This window comes from Lissotriton vulgaris, chromosome 6 (genome assembly GCF_964263255.1).
Source record: "Lissotriton vulgaris chromosome 6, aLisVul1.2, whole genome shotgun sequence".
Lineage (NCBI taxonomy): Eukaryota > Metazoa > Chordata > Amphibia > Caudata > Salamandridae > Lissotriton > Lissotriton vulgaris.
In genome coordinates this window covers 1,674,494,777-1,674,516,630 of record NC_141694.1, presented here as the reverse complement: position 1 = coordinate 1,674,516,630, position 21,854 = coordinate 1,674,494,777, and the positions used below count along the sequence as shown (strand labels likewise).

At 42.9% G+C, this 21,854-nt stretch overlaps 1 protein-coding gene across 1 annotated transcript in view; it reads right to left on the bottom strand.

Moving 5' to 3' along the window:
* Positions 1–21,854, bottom strand: part of PPP2R5A (protein phosphatase 2 regulatory subunit B'alpha) — an 885,130-nt gene that overhangs the window by 479,630 nt on the left and 383,646 nt on the right. Inside the window, exon 6 of the mRNA XM_086927850.1 lies at positions 6,231–6,290. Coding sequence (XP_086783976.1) covers positions 6,231–6,290 — 60 coding nt within the window. The remainder of the gene's footprint in view (positions 1–6,230; positions 6,291–21,854) is intronic.

The following is a 21,854-nucleotide window of genomic DNA, read 5'->3' as shown; positions in this document are numbered from 1 at the left end:
TGTTGCATGTGTGCGCTAGGCGGGGTGTATTTTTTTTTCCCCAGTGATCCTCAATATGACAGGTATGACAATTTAGCTGCTGGGAAGTCTTTAAAAGAGTAACTGAGGCCCATATTTATGCAGCCTTTGCATTGTCCTTGCGTCATGCAATGTGATGCAAAAACAAGGGAAAGCCTTCAGTAGTATTTTCAAAGCCTAGCAAGGCGTGATTTGCGTGGATTTGTAAAGAAATGTAATGCGAGACAGTTACTCTGCATTTCAACTTCCATAGGTGGAGGAGCATGGGCGTTCCCATCCAGCCATGGTTTTTGGGGCATTCTCAGATTTATAAAGACGTGTATATCTGGTAATGCCTCAAAATGCTCCAGTATCCTATGTGAGGCGTAACAAGGAGAAATACGTTTTGCTGCTCATTAGTTCCTCGTGTGCTGCAGCATGCAAAGAGGATATGTCCCTTGCTGCCTAATACAATCTTGCCTGTAACACAGCCACCGTTGCACTATAGTGCAAGGACGTTGGTGCTAGGCTGCACACAGTGCACCAGCGTAAGGAGGGTGCAGAAATGCTCCATATTTTTGGAAATATGAGTAATTTCTACTCTTCCCTTTCACACATTGCAGCAGCTTTGCTTGCTGCCCAAGTGTTACGTGAACGTTTAGTAATTGTGCCCCCAAGGGTCTAAAAAAGTTGGTCTTCCTAAAAGAGTGAAATCTGGCTAGCCTCAACAAAACTATAGTTTTCACTATATTTGCATTCTTTCAGACCTGAAAACGCACAATGACTTTTGTGCGTTTCATTAACTTTAACACGTTTTTTTCTCAATGAATTGTGCTCTTTCTTGTTTCTATCACAATAAAAGTGACATGCTGGTGTTTAATGAAATACCTTAATGAATCCCATAGAGTAACTGGTTGATACATAGTGTTGTGTGAAACTCTGCTATAGGTCACAGGAGTCTCTCGGGATCAGTCTCAGCGAAGCTAGTCATCATTGCCTGGGTGCTGTGGACATAGGCAAGATTTTTATATCTGTAATGGAAACTGTGTGGGTGGGTATTTTCAACCTCTTTGGGCTGTATGCACGGTGCTATGGTACCCCAGCTGGCCTTACAGAGAAATCTGAAGATTAGGGTGGTGGGAGGGGGCACTTAGACCACAGAGTCAATAGCAGTGCCAAGCAACATTTTCACTGGTTCTCTTGTGTTTTTGTGCCTATTTAACATTTTACCACCACAATATTAGAAAGTACGAGTAGGGACATGGGTAGTGTATGTACTATGTTCTCTGTGCTTGCATGCGATTCTTGGTAACTGCCAGAAAATAATGAGGTATTTCATGCCTCGTGAAGGCCATGTGGACTTTTTGTGGTCCAGTAAAGTGGGCGATCACTCACAATAATCATACCAGTGTGCAGATGCAAGGACATTAAAAAACGTTTGCTGTTTGAATAGAAGTTCTTTTCAAAGCTTGTAAAAGCAGTCCTGTCCTAAGTGACTTTTTTCTCTGATCTGCTTTGTTTTTGCATTCATCCGCTTAACAGTACTCAAGATTGTTTAAGGTGTGACTCCTGTCTTAGATCTAAATCAGGGTGTGTGAAGAGCTCCTCCTTTTCACTGCTGTAAAAGTTTACTGGAGAGTGTGGTAAAATCACTTCATTTTTTATACTACTGGCTGTGGCCTGGCGATGAGGGCTCTGTGTCTCAGAATTGGTAGTTGATTTTTTTTTAACTTTTGCACACCCAAAGTAGGATAGTTATCAGTGTCTTTGCACCAGTAACTGGTGCTTCACCTGGACTTTGAGAAGTCCTCGCTTCTCAACTGGAAGAGATTATTGTCGGCGACTGGTCCTTCTTTGCCGGTAGCTTTCCACGTTTGGCACTGGAGAATATGTGCTGCTGTGACCAACCAGGAGAAGGTCAGTGGGGAGGAAAGACCAGCAGGGAAAGGAGGTGATAGTCAGGAAGAGCTGCACCGGGCCCTGCGGACTGCCTCTGGATGTGTGTGTGTGTGGGGCTGGCTCTGGGTGTGTGTGTGTGTGTGGTAGTAATTGCTGTCTGCTGAGCTCGTCCGTAGGGTACAATAGGTCTCACATTTGCGAGAGATTAAGCTAATGGCAATGTAAATGACAATGCCATTTATTTATCTGTTTTCAAAACCAACACATAAATACAAATGTTGTCATTTACAATGCCAATAGCTCAAACTTTTCCAAAGGCGAAACCATTGCATTGTAAATGCTTGTTATAAGGTGTCCCTCTTATGGCAGTAAATAAGCAGCCTTATATCCAAACAAAGTGAGTGCAGTGTGTCCTTATTTAGTGAAAGAATGTGAATTTTGCCAAAAGATGGCAAAAAGGGCCCTTACAGGTCAGAGAAGGAATAAGACTTGGAGGCAAGATGGAAAACCTGAAAGCCAAGAAGACGATAAGATCAGAAAATCCCTGAAGGAAACACCATTTCTAGTGGAAATGTGGTCATCTGCCAAGAGGGCTGCCAAAGAGGGCAATTCAGAAAGAAAAAGGAAAAACTTAAAAAGTGAGAGAAGACCTTAGCAGCAGCATTCTCATTGTCCACTGACCCAATCTATGTATAAGATCACAGCATCGCGATCAACAACATTAATCCCAGTGTTCTCACTTTCGAAGGGTTTGGCATAAACTCAAAAAAAGTCCATTTAGGTCGTGGGCCAGGGTCAGCGGACTCGATAATTCTCACCTCGGTGCCTACTCTAACCAGGGATCACACTCTGCAACTCTGGGCATTAGCTTGCCTCAGCTCCACAACGGCCCCCCACATACGCGGAGGATGCCTGGTTTCACCTTGGAGATACCCAGTAGGGACCATCTCACAGGGAAAGCCAGGACGGGTTCCCCAGCGGTCTACTGCGCAGAGATACTCCTTCGGGAGTCAATTCTAGCGCATTACAAACCCACAATTAATGAATTAATTAAAGGTTCTAATGGAACTAAAATAGTCACAGTGGGGTCTATTTTTTTTTTTTTAACTCTATGCAATTTTCCAGCTACTATCTTATATATCAGATGCTCTTTCTATGCCTTAGAATTAGTTTCGGAAATTTGTGGACAAACAAAAACATTCTCTACCAAATGCAAACAGGATTTCGTACCGCATAAAGTACTGAGATTGAGGCGTTGGCAGTGGTTACAGTCAGCTTTGGGCACCATTTGTGAGTCAGATGAAGGTTAGTAGAGTGCACTAGTGTTACTGGACTTGTGGTAGCGTATGCCACAGCAGACAGCCAAATTCTAATATCTACACTCCGGGATCTTGATGCCCAGGACACTGCACTTAATTGGTGTCACGGCCTTTCTAAATGTATAAACTCCACAAGAAATGATGCAGCTCTTTCATAATCACCCCCTGCATCTGAAGATTAGTGTCCTACAAAGTTGCATCTGGTCACCCATTCAAATACACATTGGTTCACCTCATTTAGACTGTTGGCTACACACTTCTGTACAAGGCCAGAATTACCATTCTGCCATGCTGGCATTTTCCCAGTAGGCTGTAGATTCGCTCTTTTTAGAGAAGGATAGACTCAGAATTCAACCATGTACCTATGGCCTCATGCTAGTGGTGGGATACTACAGCGTAGAGGTGGTTTTAAAATCTTTCCAGCTTTTGTTTTACATTTTCTGTCCCGCCCAGCTAACACATCTCAATAACAGGCAGATATTGCGCGTAACCTTTATACCTGTTCAGTGACAGAAATATGGATGGGCCACTATTGGGTAAAACAGAACAGTGACAAGACTGAGAAAGTACTACCACTGGTCAATACTCTTTTTTGGCAACAATCTCCTGGTGAATCTTTCACACTTGGCGTCAGTCGCTTGGTGAATCTTCCATACCAGTTAGTGTGTGTGAAATACTTTGGTGTTAAAAACTGCTTCAAAACTTAGCATAAACTGATAAATAATCTTAGCTACAAGTTCATGTAACGTTAAAAATAACTTCACCAATTTCTTTTTTCAGAACTTTCATATATATTTAAAAAGTTTGGTTCCGATTACTGTAATATTTTATCTGGACCTGCATATAGGAGCACAGCATGATAAGTACTCGATAAAGAACATAGTAATTATAATATAGAATAGAATAGAATAGAAGCCATTTGTAAAGCGCCTGGTTACTCAAAACAGAGTGTCCCCGCGCTGAAAACTGCAAAGGAACCTGGAGGAATGAATACAGGGGAAAAAAAAGACAGGGCCAAGGGGGAGAAAGGGGGATCAGATGCGGGGGAAGAGGAAAGTTTTCAATTTTCCTCGAAATCTTGTTTCAGAAGGTTCCATCTGCATCTCGATGGGGAGTTCGTTCCAACCTTTGGCAGCCAGGTATCTGAACGAGGAGCCGCCCATCTTGGCTCTGGTTATCTTAGGAATTTTAAACATCATCGTACCAGAAGATCTAAGATTCCGGGTAGGGCGATGTATTGTGAGTAGACTGTGCAGATAGTCTGGGCCATTTCCATGGGCTATGCGGTGGGCGAAGCACAGGGCCTTGAATTTAATTCGCTCCCTGATGGGGAGCCAATGGAGTCTAGTCAAGGCCATTTTCCCTGAGGCTCTTCGCGGTAACTTGAGCACAAGAAGCGCAGCGGCGTTTTGTGCACATTGGAGCTGGTGCGTGCTCTTCTTGCTCAGACCCAATAACAAGGCGTTCCCATAGTCCAGATGGGGAGTGACTAGGGCATGCACGTTTGTCTTTCTTGAGTCTAAGGGAAGAAGATTAAGGACCTTCCGAAGAACCCTCAGTATGTTGTTCATCCAAGCTGCTACGGAGGAGAAGCAGTTGGAGAAATTGGTGGCATCCTCCCTGTGGTCTGGCGTAAGTTTGAACATCAGTTGGGTGTCATTAGCGTAGCTAACAATGCCCACCCCATAAGTCTCTACTATGCGAGCCAGGGGCTCCATAGTGGTACTACGTCGGCAGAGACATGATCATCACACACCCATAGCGACTCGTTCTTTATTTGATATTCTCTGTACTTATGTATCTATATATTTATTACTTTTCTTCTAATTCAGCATATCCAATGCATTACCCTATTTTTCACCCTACGCCGCTCTCGATACATCCTCTACATTAACTCTGACTCTTCTCAAACCTCATTCTACTACTCTTTCCAATGCACAATCCCATTTCACACCCTATACCTCTATCTATATATCCTCTACCTCCACTCTCTTTCATCCCAAACCCCATACCACTACTATGATCCCCAAAATAACCCTTTCTAATCTCTTCCCTACTCTACCCCTCCTTGTATCATCTCATACCTCTTTTACTATTCAGATCTCCCAACAGGCCTTTCAAAACCCTTTCCTCTGATTCTTCCCCCCTCCACCTCCAACTCCATTTTACTCATCCCAAGCCTCCTCCTACTGCTAGGAGCTCCAAACAAAAAAAAAGAATTCTAAATCCTACTCTCTTCTATCCCTCCACTACCCTTTTCAATCCAAACAGACTAACATGTCCACTACTCAAATGAATTTCATATTTCACTATACTAATTCACCTCTAATCCTTTATGGGTTCGAGAATAGTGTGCTACCTACCGAAAAAGCGCTTCAACACTCCATCAGGGGTAGCAAGCGCTATATAAATGCAAACCTTTTTCCCTCTTCTATCCCTCCACTATCCCTCTCATTCCAAATAACTGACTAACACATCCACCACTCAAATTATTTTCATATTTCACTATAGTAATTCACCACTAAACCCTTATGGTTTCCGGAGTAGAGTGTTACTCACCGAAAAAGAGCTCAGACGACTAGTCCGGGCTACCAAGCGCTATATAAATGCAATTACAATACATAGTTCCCTGTGTCAGCCTAAGTGCAGTGGCAGCTCGTCCAATAGCAAACTGTGTTCAAATCTATGCCATTAAATACCATTCTCAATAAATACAAATAAAAGTTTACCAAAGCTGTGACCACACAGAGATTCACAGGTATAAAAATGTTCCTGAATAATATTAAAGTCCAGTGAGTAAGAATGCACTTTTCTTGATGTTCTTAGATTTTCAAGAATGCTTCAAATAATACGGCATTGAACTAAATATAGGTCAATGAGTGGTGGTCCTGGTTCGATTGCATTTCTCAAAGTCAAACAGTCTTACAAAACTTCATAAATTTAATGACACTGCCAAGTAAAAGGCACTCACAAAACATAAGGAGGTGGGTTTGGGGAAATTGGTGCATTTTTTACCTTCCTAAAATCTCAAGCAGTTCTGCAACACCATTGAAGTGGTCTGTTTCATATATAAACCTGAAAAAAGATAGAGAAATAAACTTGAGCAACAAGAAATCAACCCCAAAGAAATATTAAGTAATCTTTCATTATGGATACATGAAAAAAACAGTAAAACTTAGAATAGACTGCAGGTCCACAATAGTGTGGCAACAAATATAGAAACTATGAGGTTTCAACAGATAAGAACAGAATGAGTTGGCAGGCTAGATTGGTATGATGGTTAAAATGATATCAATGTCTAGACACAAATGTAATTAATTGAAAAGCTACTGCAAAAATATTACAAAGGGTAAAGAATATAGGCACATACATAGGTCGAAGCTATTGAAGTCACTTTAAAATGTTCCCAATAGATTTATACATTAATTTTTATAGAAAACTTTACAATAGTGTTCTCACTGAAAGTTTACTGCACAATCAAAATCAAACTATGTCGGAGTACTTCAACAAGGAGCACCAATAAATAGATTGAAATCGTAACATTACATGAGGCATTAGAAATACATACAGTGTTTCTAACTAAAATAAGTAGAATTGCATGAGTACGTGAAGCCATCCATGCATGTAAACTGAGGTTAATAACAAACCAAATATTGGAAACAGATTTCTAACGTTACCTACAAAATTGTTTTAGGAGGACTATAAACGTTTGCTGATTTACATTCCATGGTGATCTGATTTTTTAAATCAAAAAGGGCTCTCACAAGAAGGCAACAACAATTTCTTGTTTAATGTAGATATTTTCTAAACGCCAATTCTGCCTATTGGGCATAGACAAGCTTTAATATATATATATATATATATATATATATATATATTGCAAGGCAATGTAAAAAATTAGATCACATTTAAACCCACCATTTCATACAGCAGGTACATAATACATCTTGCTACAGACCATATTCATAACTTGACCACATAGGGCTCAATGTTTAAGACGGTCTTACTTCTAAGCATAATAGTAAGTGCATACTGAATTTCAGTGCCAGTTCAGAAGGGACAATATTTTTTATCTAGAGTTAACAGCAACTGTTTCACTGCATTTAGAGGGGCAAAACTGGGTACAGTAATCGTGGTTGGCAGACGAAAGATTAACATTAACAACGGTCTGCCAAAAAGTGCTTGATTACAATAGTGTCAATATTCCTTACTTTTTTTCATTCTGCCACAATGGCGGTGTTGAAATAGGAAGCCTTATTAGGCAACTTTGTATTTTTGAGGCATTATCAGCTTTTGATTCACTAAAGTTATGTCATTTAGTGTTCAGTGTAAGAAAAATAAAATGCTTACTAGTTCTTATAACAAGATTATTTTGTTCATAATGCAACCATTGCATTGTCCTAAATATCCACAAGCACGTTCTGAATTTCGAAAAATCTGGTTAAATAAAATACACAATTCTCCCACGTTTGTATTTTTTCAGTTTGGGTTCTAATGATAATGCAAGAATCCCATAAAGCTACAAATTTCTACAACACTGCCATAGCATGTTGAACTTAAGGAACATAATACACTTTTCAGTTCAAAGGAAAAGTCACAGTGAAGATACCTTGTTTGAGAAATATTATTAAAAGTAAGTGGGTGTATGTAAGAACATACACCCAATAAAAAACAGAGTAAAATCAAAATCCACGCAGTAGAATTTGATAACTTAACTTTCTGACATTACAGTATTCTGAAAGTGGAATAATGATCAACAGTGAGCACTAATGAGACATCCAGTAACGTGGCAGTAATTAACCAAATGGCAGAAATAATTAATGCAGGTCACACTCTCCCTACAGTTATCAAGTTCTGGATTGGCCTTCAGCTTTTACACCCTTTTTTGGATTTAGGAATAAATAACAAGCCACTAACCTTCGATAGTACTCTTTTTAGTGGATACTCTACTGCAGACCCCCCCCCTAATATCCTGAGGCACCAGACTGGAACAGGAGAATTTTCTTCAGTACTGCCACCACTCCAGTCCAGTCCACTTCTAGGAGATGACAACAGTTTGTCTTTGCACCCTCTTCCCCTTATATGTGGTTTGTAAGACAATTGTTGTTGACAGTGTGCTGATCTCTCACTTCATACCTTTAAACTTGCGAATTAGAGAAAACTTAACAGAATGGGGAAGCCAGAAGGCAGCGAGGAATTTATTTATTTATTTATTTATAAAAACATTTGTAAAGCGCGAAACGAAGGCCCGTGGGCATCTCGGCGCTAAGTAACTGCAATGTTTAGCCAACAATCAGAATCAAAGGTTAGAAAATCAGAGGTTAGAAAAAGTATCCATCAGAAAGAGAGTTACTGACAGTAAGCAACTTGCTATTCTGATGGATACTTCCAACTACAGGTTCTTTACCTTTAGAATATATACCAAAGCAGAATATCCCAAAAGGTGGGGGGTCTGGAGAGTAGACTCATATTAGGAAGCCATGCAGCGCCAAGCAAGTGAAAGTGATCTTCCTATCAAGAAAGTAGTGCTTAGTCAATGTATGCACCAACACCCACATCGAAGCCTGGGAGATATCAAGAACGTACCAAACTGTCGTAGCAGCCTTAGCCCTGGTGGAATGGGCGCTCAGGGTCTGTTTTTATTGGTGAGTGTGGGGATCTTGATGCAGAGGAATATCCAAATTGACATGGTCAATATTCTGCATCGCCATCCCTTTCCTCGCACAAAGAGCTGATAGTCCACTCAATGCCCCTTGTACAATCGATATAAAACTCAAATCCCTTTTGAGATCCACCTGATAGAGCCTCTCCTCCTTTTTTAGGAATGAGAGGGAGCAAAGAATGTTAGGAGAATGATCGACTGTCCAAAGTAGACGGATTTAAAAACCTTTAGTACAAAGGCTGCCCCATGCCTCAGCACCAATTTGTCTGAAAAAGAGAAGATATAGGACAGCTGCCCTTAAAGTGCATGCAGGTCACTCATGTGACGACTTGCATAATCACAATGAGGAAGACAGTTATCATAGTCAAAAGATGCAGCAAGCAACTATGCATAGGCTCAGTTGGTATACACATAAGACATGTAAAGACCAAGGTAAAGCCCACTGGGACATCACAAAACGTTTGGGGGTGTGTCAGACCTTTAATAAACATCTGATAATTTAAACAAGGACGACTGGTCCAGCAAATGCAGAAAGGCTGATAGGACAGACAAACAATTTCACTGAAAAACCTTCCTGGGCTTTATTTTTCAGAAAGAGGAAGTAGCACTAATTACACCCCCCCCCCCCCTTGCCTCCCCATATCTAGTGATAGTTTGATGGCACTTTTGAAGGGTAATAGATGCACCTTCGATTTTCATTCCTTCACGGGAGGAAAGTGGGTTGGGATGAAATGAAAGAACGGGCATAGCCTCTGAACAATCTGCAAGACCCATCTGTCAGACATGATGAATCACCAACCTAGGAGAAAATAAGGAATCCTTCCTCTGCCAGCTGGGAGTGTAACATTAAGGACAAACTAAAGCGGCTCAGTGACCATTTTAGCAGGGAAGGAGTAGCTGGAGGACTGATTATCTTGCTGCGTGTGAGATGTCTGCCAGTGCCACAACCGCGACCCCAAAAGAACTGGGCTGTCTGCTATACCATTGGCTGGCAAAGTTGCTGTTGTCTGCAGGTCAACCCTCTGGAAAAACCACTAAACTTGTGGAATAGATAGGGCAATTGTTTCCCAGCAGTCAAAAGCACCAATAAACACGCTGTGGCCTCATTCTCTTTAAATCATCTTTAAACTATTCCAGCAAAGGGTTCACCTTCTCTCCAAAGAGTCTAGAGCCATATCAAACAAGCAATTCCATCAAAAATACCTGCACATCAATAAAAAATCTGGTCTGCATTATACAGGCGTGCCTGCAAAGCATGGCACTAGTACCAACAGCTGCTCCATTGCAATCCTTGGTGTCTAGGTCAGTGCAAGTGCTGCATTTTGTAGCATCCAGTACATAGGCAGAAGAACGTGATTATTAGTCTCTCCTAGCTGCATCGATATAAAAATGTATAATCACTGTGTAGATTGGATAAGTTTCTACATTCCATGCTATGTCTGTCGATGGATTGGTATTTGCTAGCGATAATCGTCAATCTTTTATATATATCCTTTCCCTTTGCCCCTGACCTAGGATTATTCTATATTTCAAAACCTGTTACTACGTTTAGACCAGTGGTTGAAGCATCGTCAAATACAGTAAGATTCATAGCGACCAGCTATTAGTAAGTGCTGTTTTGGTTCATATTTTCCACAATATCTTGTATTACCACACTATCTTGTATTACTGAATCTTGTATTACCACACTATTTTGTATTACTAAACCAAGTAACTGCGAATATTTTTATGTGCTCTTTTCCTTTACCTTGATTTGGTATTAGTTTCCAAAAATTCTCAGTATATATGAGTTCTATCATATTACAACTGCTCATATAGTATTTAGATTTGATACTTGTTTGGCAATATAATTATTGCTGAAACATGTTAGGAGGGTCTTGTTACATGAGGAATTCTTTTTGTACCATTTCAAACATAACGATTGTCTAGTTTTCGGTATATGAGATACATGTATTACTATTGTTATACAATATGTATAAGAAATGTATTTCTAAGTTCTGCATTTGTGTCTTGCAGATATAGACTGTGGCTCCTGAAGAAGGCGTTTGTCAGTACGCCGAAACGCGAGTCGAAATTATTAATTTGCCACGTTTTTTGCTAACCTTTTAATGACTGTTGAATATTTTTTATGTAATGTTTTAATGCAACATTTTGATATGTTTACATGTTAATTTCTGATTGAACATTAATGTATTGTCAGATTTGTTTTTATATTTGAATAACTATTAAAAATGACATATATACTTTTTTAAATTTCTTGTTAGAATTCCTTTTTTGTAACTACCCCTATTCTTAATGTTATGATTGTATGTACACATTTTGCAGCATCCAGGCCATCATGCATCGTTTAAATGAGGGAAGCTCCAAGGTACTCTGGGACCGCCAGCAAGGCACTGGTGTCATATTCATCAGGACAACCTTTTCTTTGGACCATGATGTCAGAGTAGTAGTAAAGTAGCTTTAATTATATGTCCCTTTCACGCAAGATGAAAGCAATTATGAAGACGGCCAATGGTGTCAGAATGGAACTTATTAAAAGTTTGTTTGTGATGCCAGTAATCAGCTCTGTGCAACTGCCAAGATTTCCTACAGCTCTGGAGTTGGTTAATGGTGCCAAGAAACTCCAGAAGAGATCATGTACTGTGCTGCATAAGGCATAGCTAAAACCAAGAAGACCTGAGAGCTTTTAGGACACGAGAGTCTCGAATGTTCTCACCACTGCCTTCAATCCTCTCATGAATAGTGACAATAACAGGGAATAAACCTTTGGTTTGAAGGTTCACATGATAATTTGCCCACACATATGCAGAATGAAAAGGATGGAGCAGGGCAAGATTTACCTACACGTGCATCCGGACAGATTTATTTTTAGTATCTCTCAATTGTATTTCAATGCATCCAAACTAAATAGGTTACCTTATATGAAACTCAAAACATATTAACACATTAACAGTTAAAACGCAAAATATATGTTATATGTGCATGGGGTGGAAATAATACGTGGCTTTAAATTGTGTGCATCGTGAGTCAGGAAGCATGGGTCTTTAATCTCCCTTCTTATGGCATTAGGCAGGGGTGGGTGGTGGGGTCTTATCAATCAGGTTATCGAGCTACTGCTCTTCTATTAACAGAAAACAAAATCTGTATCTTTAACAACTTTGCTTGCCTTACAAGTTACAGCCGGTTCAGTTGGTTTCGCATGACCGCAGAGCAACAAAGGTTTGACAGAATATATGGCAGAGCAGACCATTACAAATAACTTTTGAATCATTGAGCTCACCGATTGACAGGGCTTAAATCAATGTAAAGAAAAAGTTATATGTTCACTAAATCCCACAAACTAATTTTCCTTGCTTACCTGAGGAATTTCAAAAGCCTTTAAAATAGAAAGAAATCTCAATTTTAAAGATTTTTAAAAGGCACCCGCATCTCAAATTATTTTTTAAAGTACAACACTGTTAATCTGTTTGGTTTTTCCATCAATGCTTTGTCAAACAGAACTATCATCATCTACTGAATAACCTTTGCAATGTTTTTTTTTTGTCCTCATATCCACCATGGTATAAGAAAGCCATCTAGAACAAGCCATAATACAGCTGCCACAGTGTTATAACTGGATGGGATCATATGGAGTGGGGGGACCACGCATCCCTCAGCTGTCCCTAGCTTAGTCTCATTCTTGGCTACCATTGGGGAAGCCTACAGCAGGGCCGGGCCGGGCTACGACCGGATATCTGCTAGTATATGGCACCATAGTAGTGTAATCATTGGACCCGGGGGGGAAAAAAAAAAACCTGGATCTTTATTGTGCCCAAACAAGCATGTGCCAAAAAGCTCTTTTGCTTTGATTCCCTGGTCTGGCTTGGTCCATTCGTGCCGTCTGTAGACTGGATGTCAGCCAGTCCCCGTGGGAAGGAGGAAGGGAGTCCTTCCACCTCCTGCAGATCTCCCTCCTTGCCAAGAGGACCGTATGAAACACTAGGCTTCTAGCTGCATTCTGTGATCCTGTCAGGATTCCAAAAATCACTAAAGGTAGATCAATGATAACTGGGAAACCCAACGATGCTGTAAGAGTCTTACCAATAGCTTCCCAAAATGCAGCAACCCGAGGGCATTCAAAAAACATGTGAATGTCTGAAGCTGCGAGCACCCCACACCTTGCACATGCCACTGAATTTCCTATGGCAAATTTAGATAATCTCTGGGGAGAGTAATACGCCCTTTAGAGGGTATAAAGATGGTTCCTGCGAAGCCATGAAGGCTTTACTAAACTCTTTAAGAGCTCAAATGAGGTGAACCAAAGCTCTTGTACATCTTGTCCAGTTGTTAAGAAACCCCACAGTTGTGCTGGTAGCTTAAATTCCCCATCAGATTCCTCAAGTAGGAGTTTATACCATTGTGAGATCTCGCTTTTAGTTGGACCAATACTCACTAAGTTAGTTATTAGTTGACTATACCCTCCAAGAGGGAACCGGTTTCTTTTTGAAGGTGGAATTTTATAAGCCTGTGTCCAACTGCTCATTTGTAGGTATTTGAACCTCGAAATGGTTGGACCTATTCTATTCTGTAAGTGCTCCCACGAAAGCAAGTCCGCCTCATAGAAGAGATCCCCCCATACTTTAAGGCCTGCCTCTTTTAAAGGCATGGCTAGGATGTCTTTTAGCCAGGTTGGGCTTTCAGGTAACCCCCAGAGCGGAGTTTTATCACAAAAATACCCCTGTTTGATTGAGTTTGTTACCTCACACCACATTTTCGCCAATCCATATAGGACCTTCAGTTTGATCTTTTTAAAGAATTTCGGGTTGCCAAATTTAAATAGGTACCCCGACTGGCTGAGACCTTCCCCATCCAACATGGCTGAAAACATTAAACCTACCCCATGGTCAGTAGGTCTTTTTAAGAGCATTCAAGTATGTGATAGCTGACACGCCCAAGCGTATAGTTTTAAATCTGGGGCTGCTAAGCCCCCCTTTCCCCATCGCCTTGTAAGCTTCTTCCAGGCTATTCTTGGTCATTTATTGTTCCAGATAAAAGAAGTGATATCTGACTGTAATTTAGATATATAAGTGATCAAAATAAAGGGGAATGGTATTGAAAAGAAATGAGATTTTGAGCAGAATGGACATTTTAATCAAATTAACTCTCCCAATCAAGGATAATTGAAGGTGGGACCATGACTGCATTAGCTTCCTACATTCTTTAGAAACTGCTGTGAGGTTTACAATAGCAAGTTTATTGAGATCTTTTATTATGTTTAAGCCCAAATAACGCATTGATTCACCCGCCTGTACTTCCAATGCACTCACATCATCGTTCCAAACCATGGCACAACCAAGCCATGTGGAAGAAGTCGGGACGGTGCATGATTACATCTGGCACACGATGCGTCTGGGCGTAAACCCGCCTGATGCAGGCGCAGGGGAATGAGGTAGGCGGCATGCAAATAGTATAGCTGAATCAACTTGAGTTTGGCAGAGACCGTGACTGTTCTGGGGGCTATAAGGGCATCACGCCAATCTACGTCATCAAGGGGGCCCACCCAGTCCACCCATTGAGCCCTCAACTGGTCTAGTGACGTAGGAGTATTGTTGACTAGGGTACGGTAAAGATGGGATACCCCCCCACCTACCCAAAACTTCCATTATCGTCTGCGGTTCAGTGGGGCTATATTCGGACAGCCTTGTGTCGTCCGCGATGTGCATGTAGAGGGCATATCTCAACTGCAAGTATTTATAAAATTGGGATGGGTGCAGAGAATAGCGAGTTTGGAGCTCCTGGAAGGACTGGGAATGGGACACGCACAGCCTGAGTTAATTCGAAGTCGATATTGTAAATTGTAAATTGATACTTGTATAGCGCACTACTCACCCGCAAGGGTCTCAAGGCGCTTGTACGAATACCGCTGTGGAACCCATCCTAGCTTTCCCTGTGAGGCGTCCACTCCTGGGCACCCCCAAGGTGGAGGCCAGGCATCCTTAGCGTTGTGGGGGCCATTGTGGAGATTAAGCAAGCTATTGCCCAGAGTTGCAGAGTGGGACTCCATGATTGGAATAGGCACCGAGGCCAGAATTATCAGGCCGTGGAATTTTGAGCCCAAGACCGCCGAGGCGGGGAATTGAACGCTGGTCCCGAGCTAGACCTCTGCATCAGGGTCTGCCGCTCTAATCATTGAGCCACATAGTTCTCTCGGTGTCGCGTCAACCAGGGCTTCACTGTCTGTGCCAAACAGCGTTATCAACATAAGCAAAAGGATGCAGCCCCTATATAGGGGATGTCCCCCAGTGCACAGCGTAGGGAAACAAACAAATGTTTAAATCCAATCTTCAAGTAAATTAAATATTTAACAATCAGTCCATTTTCAAAAAGTTTTTAATGACCACTTCTATTCAATGATCATTATTTTTCAGATGTTCAAATCTTCGCAAAGTTATGCATAAATGTCTCTCAATTGAATCTCCACAATTCATCAATGATCCCAATGCATTTCGGGCACTATTTTCATGGCTGTAAATATTTTTAGGATTGTGCAATAAGATAGCTAGAGTGACAATTTTTTTGCTCAAAAGTAATCAATTGTATTTTGTTAAGTGTGGAACTGAGGACATCACAAGCCTTGATACTAATGTTATCAGGTCTTATTGTGAGTTACAACATGCTCCTTTTATGCCATGTATGATAGTACTTTCAATAATAGGCTTCTTTTCCACCCCTTTGTGGCTTAAATCCTGGTCTATTCATATGTAGTTAGGACAGATGAAATTCCTGAGGATGTATATTCTGGAATGAGTTCATGTGCGAGTAAAAACACGGTTAGCATTTTTAAGGTATATACGAGGTAGGCGTTTTGGGATGCTTCAACAAAGGCTACGGTAACTTTATTAAAGATAGTCTGGAATTAAGGTTAGGTAATTATGTTGGTTTTGAGAGATGACTGGAAAGCAAACAAGCATTAAAAATGCAAATGGTCTCGCCTTTCATTAAGTTAAAGCCATTTGATTTGCTATACAATACCATTAGCAAAGCAAATGGCTTTAACTTAATCAAAGGCGAGACCTATTGCATTTTCAATGCTTGTTCATTATCAGAAGAGTGTTTCAAAATTGGGAGTTCAGGATGTGCACTGTGGCACAACCTCTTGTGTTTGATTGAAAAGCGTATAAAGTTTTGCCATCTATTATATGAATCTGGGTGGCATACAGTGTACATATGACAAGTGACTTGTCTCTTAGTACACTGGAGTTAGGGTAAGAATATTTTTCACTTCATGTTTGAAGACATCATTTCATATTCTGATGCCAAATCACTTTAGGACCCCGCTCGTGAACGTGCTCAGAGCCAACGCCGACCCAGGGCTCGGCCCTTCCTTTGAATTTGCTGACTCGCTCACCTTTAGCTAAAATGGCGGGAAGGTGTGAGAGAGACGAAGAGACTACAGCAGGAATGGCAGAGCAGCAGCAGATAGAGAAAATGGAAGGTCAGTTACATAACAGAAACAAAACGCTTCCACCTCTTGGCCAGCCAACCGTTCAAGTCTATTGGAAGCGTCAGCGATCAGGTGAAGTGAAGTTCGGAGGGTTATGCAGGCCGACAGCAGGCCAGCGCCTCCACGCCCCCCAGCTGGTGGGCAACGTGCGCCCCGAATCCAGCCTTCCCTCTGATCCCATAGTGCAGTGGTTCCCAAACTGTGCGCCGCAGCACCCAGGGGCGCCGCTATGAGGTGCCAGGGGCACCGCGCTCACGAGTTGGGAAAGTGCACTTTGGTGTCCTCTTTCCCTCGATGCACATTTACTTCCTTGGCGGGTAAAATACCAATTGGCGTGCATAATATTAAATTAAGCTTCTGAACTCCCTTTGGCCCTGGCAATAGTTACTCCAATTCCCTAGTTGTTGAATATTTTATCTTATGCAACTAACAAGCATTGACAAAGTAAAGCCAATAGTCCTGGCTTGTTGTAAGTGTGATTATAATACCTTCATTATTGCATCCCAATTACTTTAGGAAGCCGCCAGTAAGTACTCCTGAGGTCGTTCTTACCCCCGTGTCCCCCCCCCCCCCGACCCCCCCAGTAAAAAAAAAACGGTGGGGAGCCACGGCCAACTGCCAATTAGGTCAAGGGAGCCACGGGTCAAAAAAAGTTTGGGAACCACTGCCTTAGTGACACGAGGTGTTTGTCTTTGGGCAAATCTTGGTTAGCGGGTCGATAGGCGGAATAAGAGAGCCAAGTACGGTCAGGGAGAATAATTAATTGGGAGGCTGGGGAGCTTTCTCCGCTTGCCAAGCTATCTCTCCATGCCGGCTGGCTCGCCTTGTGGCGAGGCTTGGACGGCGGCTTGCCGGCTCTGCTCAGCGGTCAAGAAGGTTCACGGAAAGGAGTTTGGGTGACTAAAGAACCCCCCCCCCCCCACACACACACACACACACACGTTATCCAGCTCTGTTGTTCTACATCGGACAAAGGACAACTTTACTTTACACGGAGACTGGCAGCACTAATGAAGAAGTTAAAAAAATGAGTATGAGAAAAGCTAGGAAGAAGGGGATTCCGGGACAGCGAATGCAACATAATAAACAAGCGCGACCCAGGCGGCCCGCGCTCACAATGAGCAATGTTTAAAACAGCGGGGACTGGATGCTTTACTGGTGGCGAAAAAAGAAAGTCCCCAGAGTGTCACACCGCCAGTAAAGTATCCAATACCCGCATGCACATCTAATTTCTCTTCTGTCTCTCCGCGTGCACGTTTTGGAATCCGAATCGATTGCAAAAGGCCCTCGTCATGGCGATAGCAGCGCTTACGAAACTCAGTTCTGTTAATTTCCTCAAGGTGTTCATTGATCTAAATGGAAAAGTTACATACCTTCATTAATATTCAGGGGTGGCTACACTACCTTCTTGTAGATTCCTCACCTTATGAGTTTTAGGCTTCTGACTGGTCTGCAAAAATATTTTTATGACCAATGACTCTCCAGCACCACCAGGTGGTTCCATCGGACTGCCTTTCTGGACATGAGACCAAAAGGTTGCATTAGGTGCCAACTGGTGGTCTGACGTGTTCCTGACAGCTCTTCTGCACCTCAATGAGGTGTGCTGAAAGGAAGTTATGCAACAGTTTTACATGACTTGTAATATTATTATTATCCTAATCTTATCAGGGGGTATTAAGGAATCGAAGGGAAGATTATGTAACCACTACAGGAAAAATGTTATTTACCCCGTAGGCATTTGTTCGCAGAGGTAGTACTGTTAATTCCCATGCTCTGCATACTCCCGCGGTTTAGTGTTGGGCTTGGACACTGCAACTTGTATTTTTTCAAGAAGTCTTTTCAAATCACCCCTTAGTTAGCACCGACAATATTGTTAAAATAGTTTTTGCACAGTGAGTTGAGTGTCAGTATGAAGTGTGAATAGCGAGAATATGGTGCCATGCAAACAGTGAAAGTAATTAACAGATATTAACAAAGAGATATACAGCAAGATGCAGCCTCCTGGGGAGCTGAGTGGTCACATGTTAATCTACTGCACTACATGCTACTAGCAGATGCTTACAGGGTACACTTTCCGTTTGTAGCATGTTTGTCTGAAGATACACATGCTCTGCATTGACTTTAACACAGTTATACCCAAAGCTGAGGCTGTACTGCAGACTATGTAGATTTCTGGAATAATATTTTTTAAACGGTTTGTCCAACTTTAGCCTGTTGACAGTCTGGAATATCCACAAAAGCAGTGCAATGTAATGGTATGTGGAGCGGTCAGCTATAGGAATATCCCCTTAAACATCTACCTCAAGAAATATCTACCTCAAGAACGCTAAACTCAATTAAACGAATATGCTACTTACCAGTATGCATCTGTTCTTGGCATGTAGGGCTGCTGACATTCATATCTGTGCATAGATCGCCGCCTAGTGTTGGGTCCGGATGATTGCACATTGTTGTCCTGGAAGAGTCTTCGAAGTATCACGAGATAGGTGGCTCCTCCCCTGGACTACAGTGCGCATGGGCATCGACTCCATCCCCAGATTGTTTTTAGCCATTGTAGCCAAGATGGAGTGAAACTCAATGAATGATGACCATGCTATGAGCATATGTAAATACTGCAGCTGCTACAGGTGCCGGGGAGGAGGGCGGGCGATATGAATGTCAGCAGCCCTACATGCCAAGAACAGATGCATACTGGTAAGTAGCATATTCGGTTCGAGGCATGTGGGCTGCTGAATTCATATCTGTGCATAGAATACATAGCAGTCCCTCCATTAGCGGCGGCCGCCCCTGCCAGCTGCAGCAGTTTGGAAAAGTGTTTTGAGAACAGCCTGCCCTACAGCTGCCTGCAGTTTGGAGTGCACATCAACACAGTAATGCTTAGTAAATGTGTGTGTGGTAGACCATGTGGCTGCTCTACATATGTCTTCCAAAGGAATGTTTCCAAGGAATGCCATAGAGGCCCACAACTTTCTGGTGGAGTGGGCTCCTGGCGGAATGGTAAGAGTGCGTTTTGCCTTTATATAGCAGATTTGGATACATTTAACGATCCACCTAGCAATACCAGCCTTGGAAATAGGGTTACCTTTGTGGTGTGGTGCAAAGGCGACAAAGAGTTGCTTTGTTTTCCTAAAATCCTTGGTCCTATCGATGTAATACATTAGGGCCCTTTTTAAGTCAAGGATATGGAGCATCCGCTCCGCCAGTGACTCAGGATTTTGAAAGAAAACAGGTAATTCGATTGTTTGGTTGATATGAAATTGAGACACAACCTTGGGAAGAAATTTAGGGTTGGTGCGAAGCACTACCCTGTTGCAATGAATTTGAATAAATGGCTCTTGGATAGTTAGGGCTTGTAATTCGCTAACCCTCCGTAGCGATGTCACTGCTATGAGGAAAGCCACTTTCCACGTCAAGAACTAAATCTCGCAGGAATGCAGCGGTTCAAAGGGAGGACCCATCAGCCTGGTAAGGACCACATTGAGGTTCCACTCAGGAGCTGGTGGAGTCCGTGGAGGAATGACTCGTTTGAGCCCTTCCAGAAAAGCCTTAACGGCAGGCACCCTGAAGAGGGAGAGGTGCTGCAGATTCTGGATATAAGCGGCCATTGCAGACAGATGAATGCGAATGGAAGCATAGGCCAGATTACACTTGTACAGATGGAAAAGGTAACAGATGATGTTTTGAATAGAAGCATCCAGCGGGTTAATGTTGTGGTCTGCACAATAAATGACAAACCGCTTCCATTTTGCCGCATAGCATGCTCTAGTGGTGGGCTTCCTCGCCTCCCGAATGATGTCCATACAGTCGGAAGGTAAGTGCAGGTAGCCAAACTCTAGGACTTCAGGAGCCAGATTGCCAGGTTGAGCTGTTGCGGGTCTGGGTGCTGAATGCCGCCATGGCTCTGCGTCAGAATGCTGGTTGTGAGATGTAGCCTCTGATGCGGTACCACAGACAGTTCTAGAAACGTGGTGTACCATGGTTGGCGAGCCCACACTGGAGCAACCAGGATGAGAGTCATCGAGTGCTGCCTGAGCTTGCGTGCCACCAGCGGTATCAGAGGTGAAGGAGGAAAAGCGTACGCAAATTTGCCTGACCAGTTCATCCATATCGGATTGCCCTGCGACTGTGGGTGTGGGAACCTGGCGGCGAAGCTTTGGCATTTTGCGTTCTCCTTTGTGGCGAACAGGTCTATCTCTGGATGACCCCACCTTTGGAAGTACAGCTGGAGTACTGATGGATGTATCTCCCACTCGTGCATCTGGTGGCTGTGCCTGCTGAGCAGGTCCGCCATCTGATTGTCCTTGCCCGGGAGGTGTTCCGCCATGAGGAAGATGTTCCTCTGAATGGCCAACTTCCACATGCTCTGAGCCAGATGAGACAGCTGCGGAGAGTGTGTTCCTCCCTGCTTTTGAATGTAGTACATTGCGGTCATGTTGTCCATCCAGATCAACACAACCTTGTTGCACAGATGTACCTTGAATGCTTTTAATGCCATGAAGATTGCCATCAGTTCCAGAACATTGATGTGCATCTTCCCCTGTTGTTGCGTCCATAATCCCTGCACAGTGTATTGGAGTACATGCGCTCCCCATCCCTGGAGAGAAGCGTCCGTCAGGATAATCTGTGGCACAGGCTCCTGGAACGGTCGTCCCTTGCAAAGGTTTCGTGGATTCCACCAATGCAGAGAGTTGTATGCCCGACCGCTAACCAACACTAGGTCTTTCAACTGGTTGTGAGCCTGAGTCCACTGACGTGCCAAGCACTCCTGAAGCGGATGCATATGTAGTCTCGCGTGCGGGACAATGGAGATGCAGGAGGCCATCATTCCTATCAACTGCATGAACACTCTTGCTGGAAGCGAGTGTTAAGGTCTGAATTTTTGGATCAGCGATCCAATGCTGCTGACTCTCACTGAATTCGGCTGTGCTGTGGCCGCCAGAGTGTCTATGGTCGCACCCAGATACTGCCGTATGTGGGCGGGCTGGAGGTGGGATTTTGGGTAATTCAGTGAGAATGCAAATGCTACTTACCAGTATGCATCTGTTCTTGGCATGTAGGGCTGCTGACATTCATATCTGTGCATAGATCGCCGCCTAGTGTTGGGTCCGGATGATTGCACATTGTTGTCCTGGAAGAGTCTTCGAAGTATCACGAGATAGGTGGCTCCTCCCCTGGACTACAGTGCGCATGGGCATCGACTCCATCCCCAGATTGTTTTTAGCCATTGTGGCCAAGATGGAGTGAAACTCAGTGAATGATGACCATGCTATGATATATGTGAATACTACAGCTGCTACAGGCGCCGGGGAGGAGGGCGGGCGATATGAATGTCAGCAGCCCTACATGCCAAGAACAGATGCATACTGGTAAGTAGCATTTGCAGTTCGAGGCATGTGGGCTGCTGAATTCATATCTGTGCATAGAATACATAGCAGTCCTCCTATTATTGGCGGCCGCCCGTGCCAGCTGCAGCAGTTTGGAAAAGTGTTTTGAG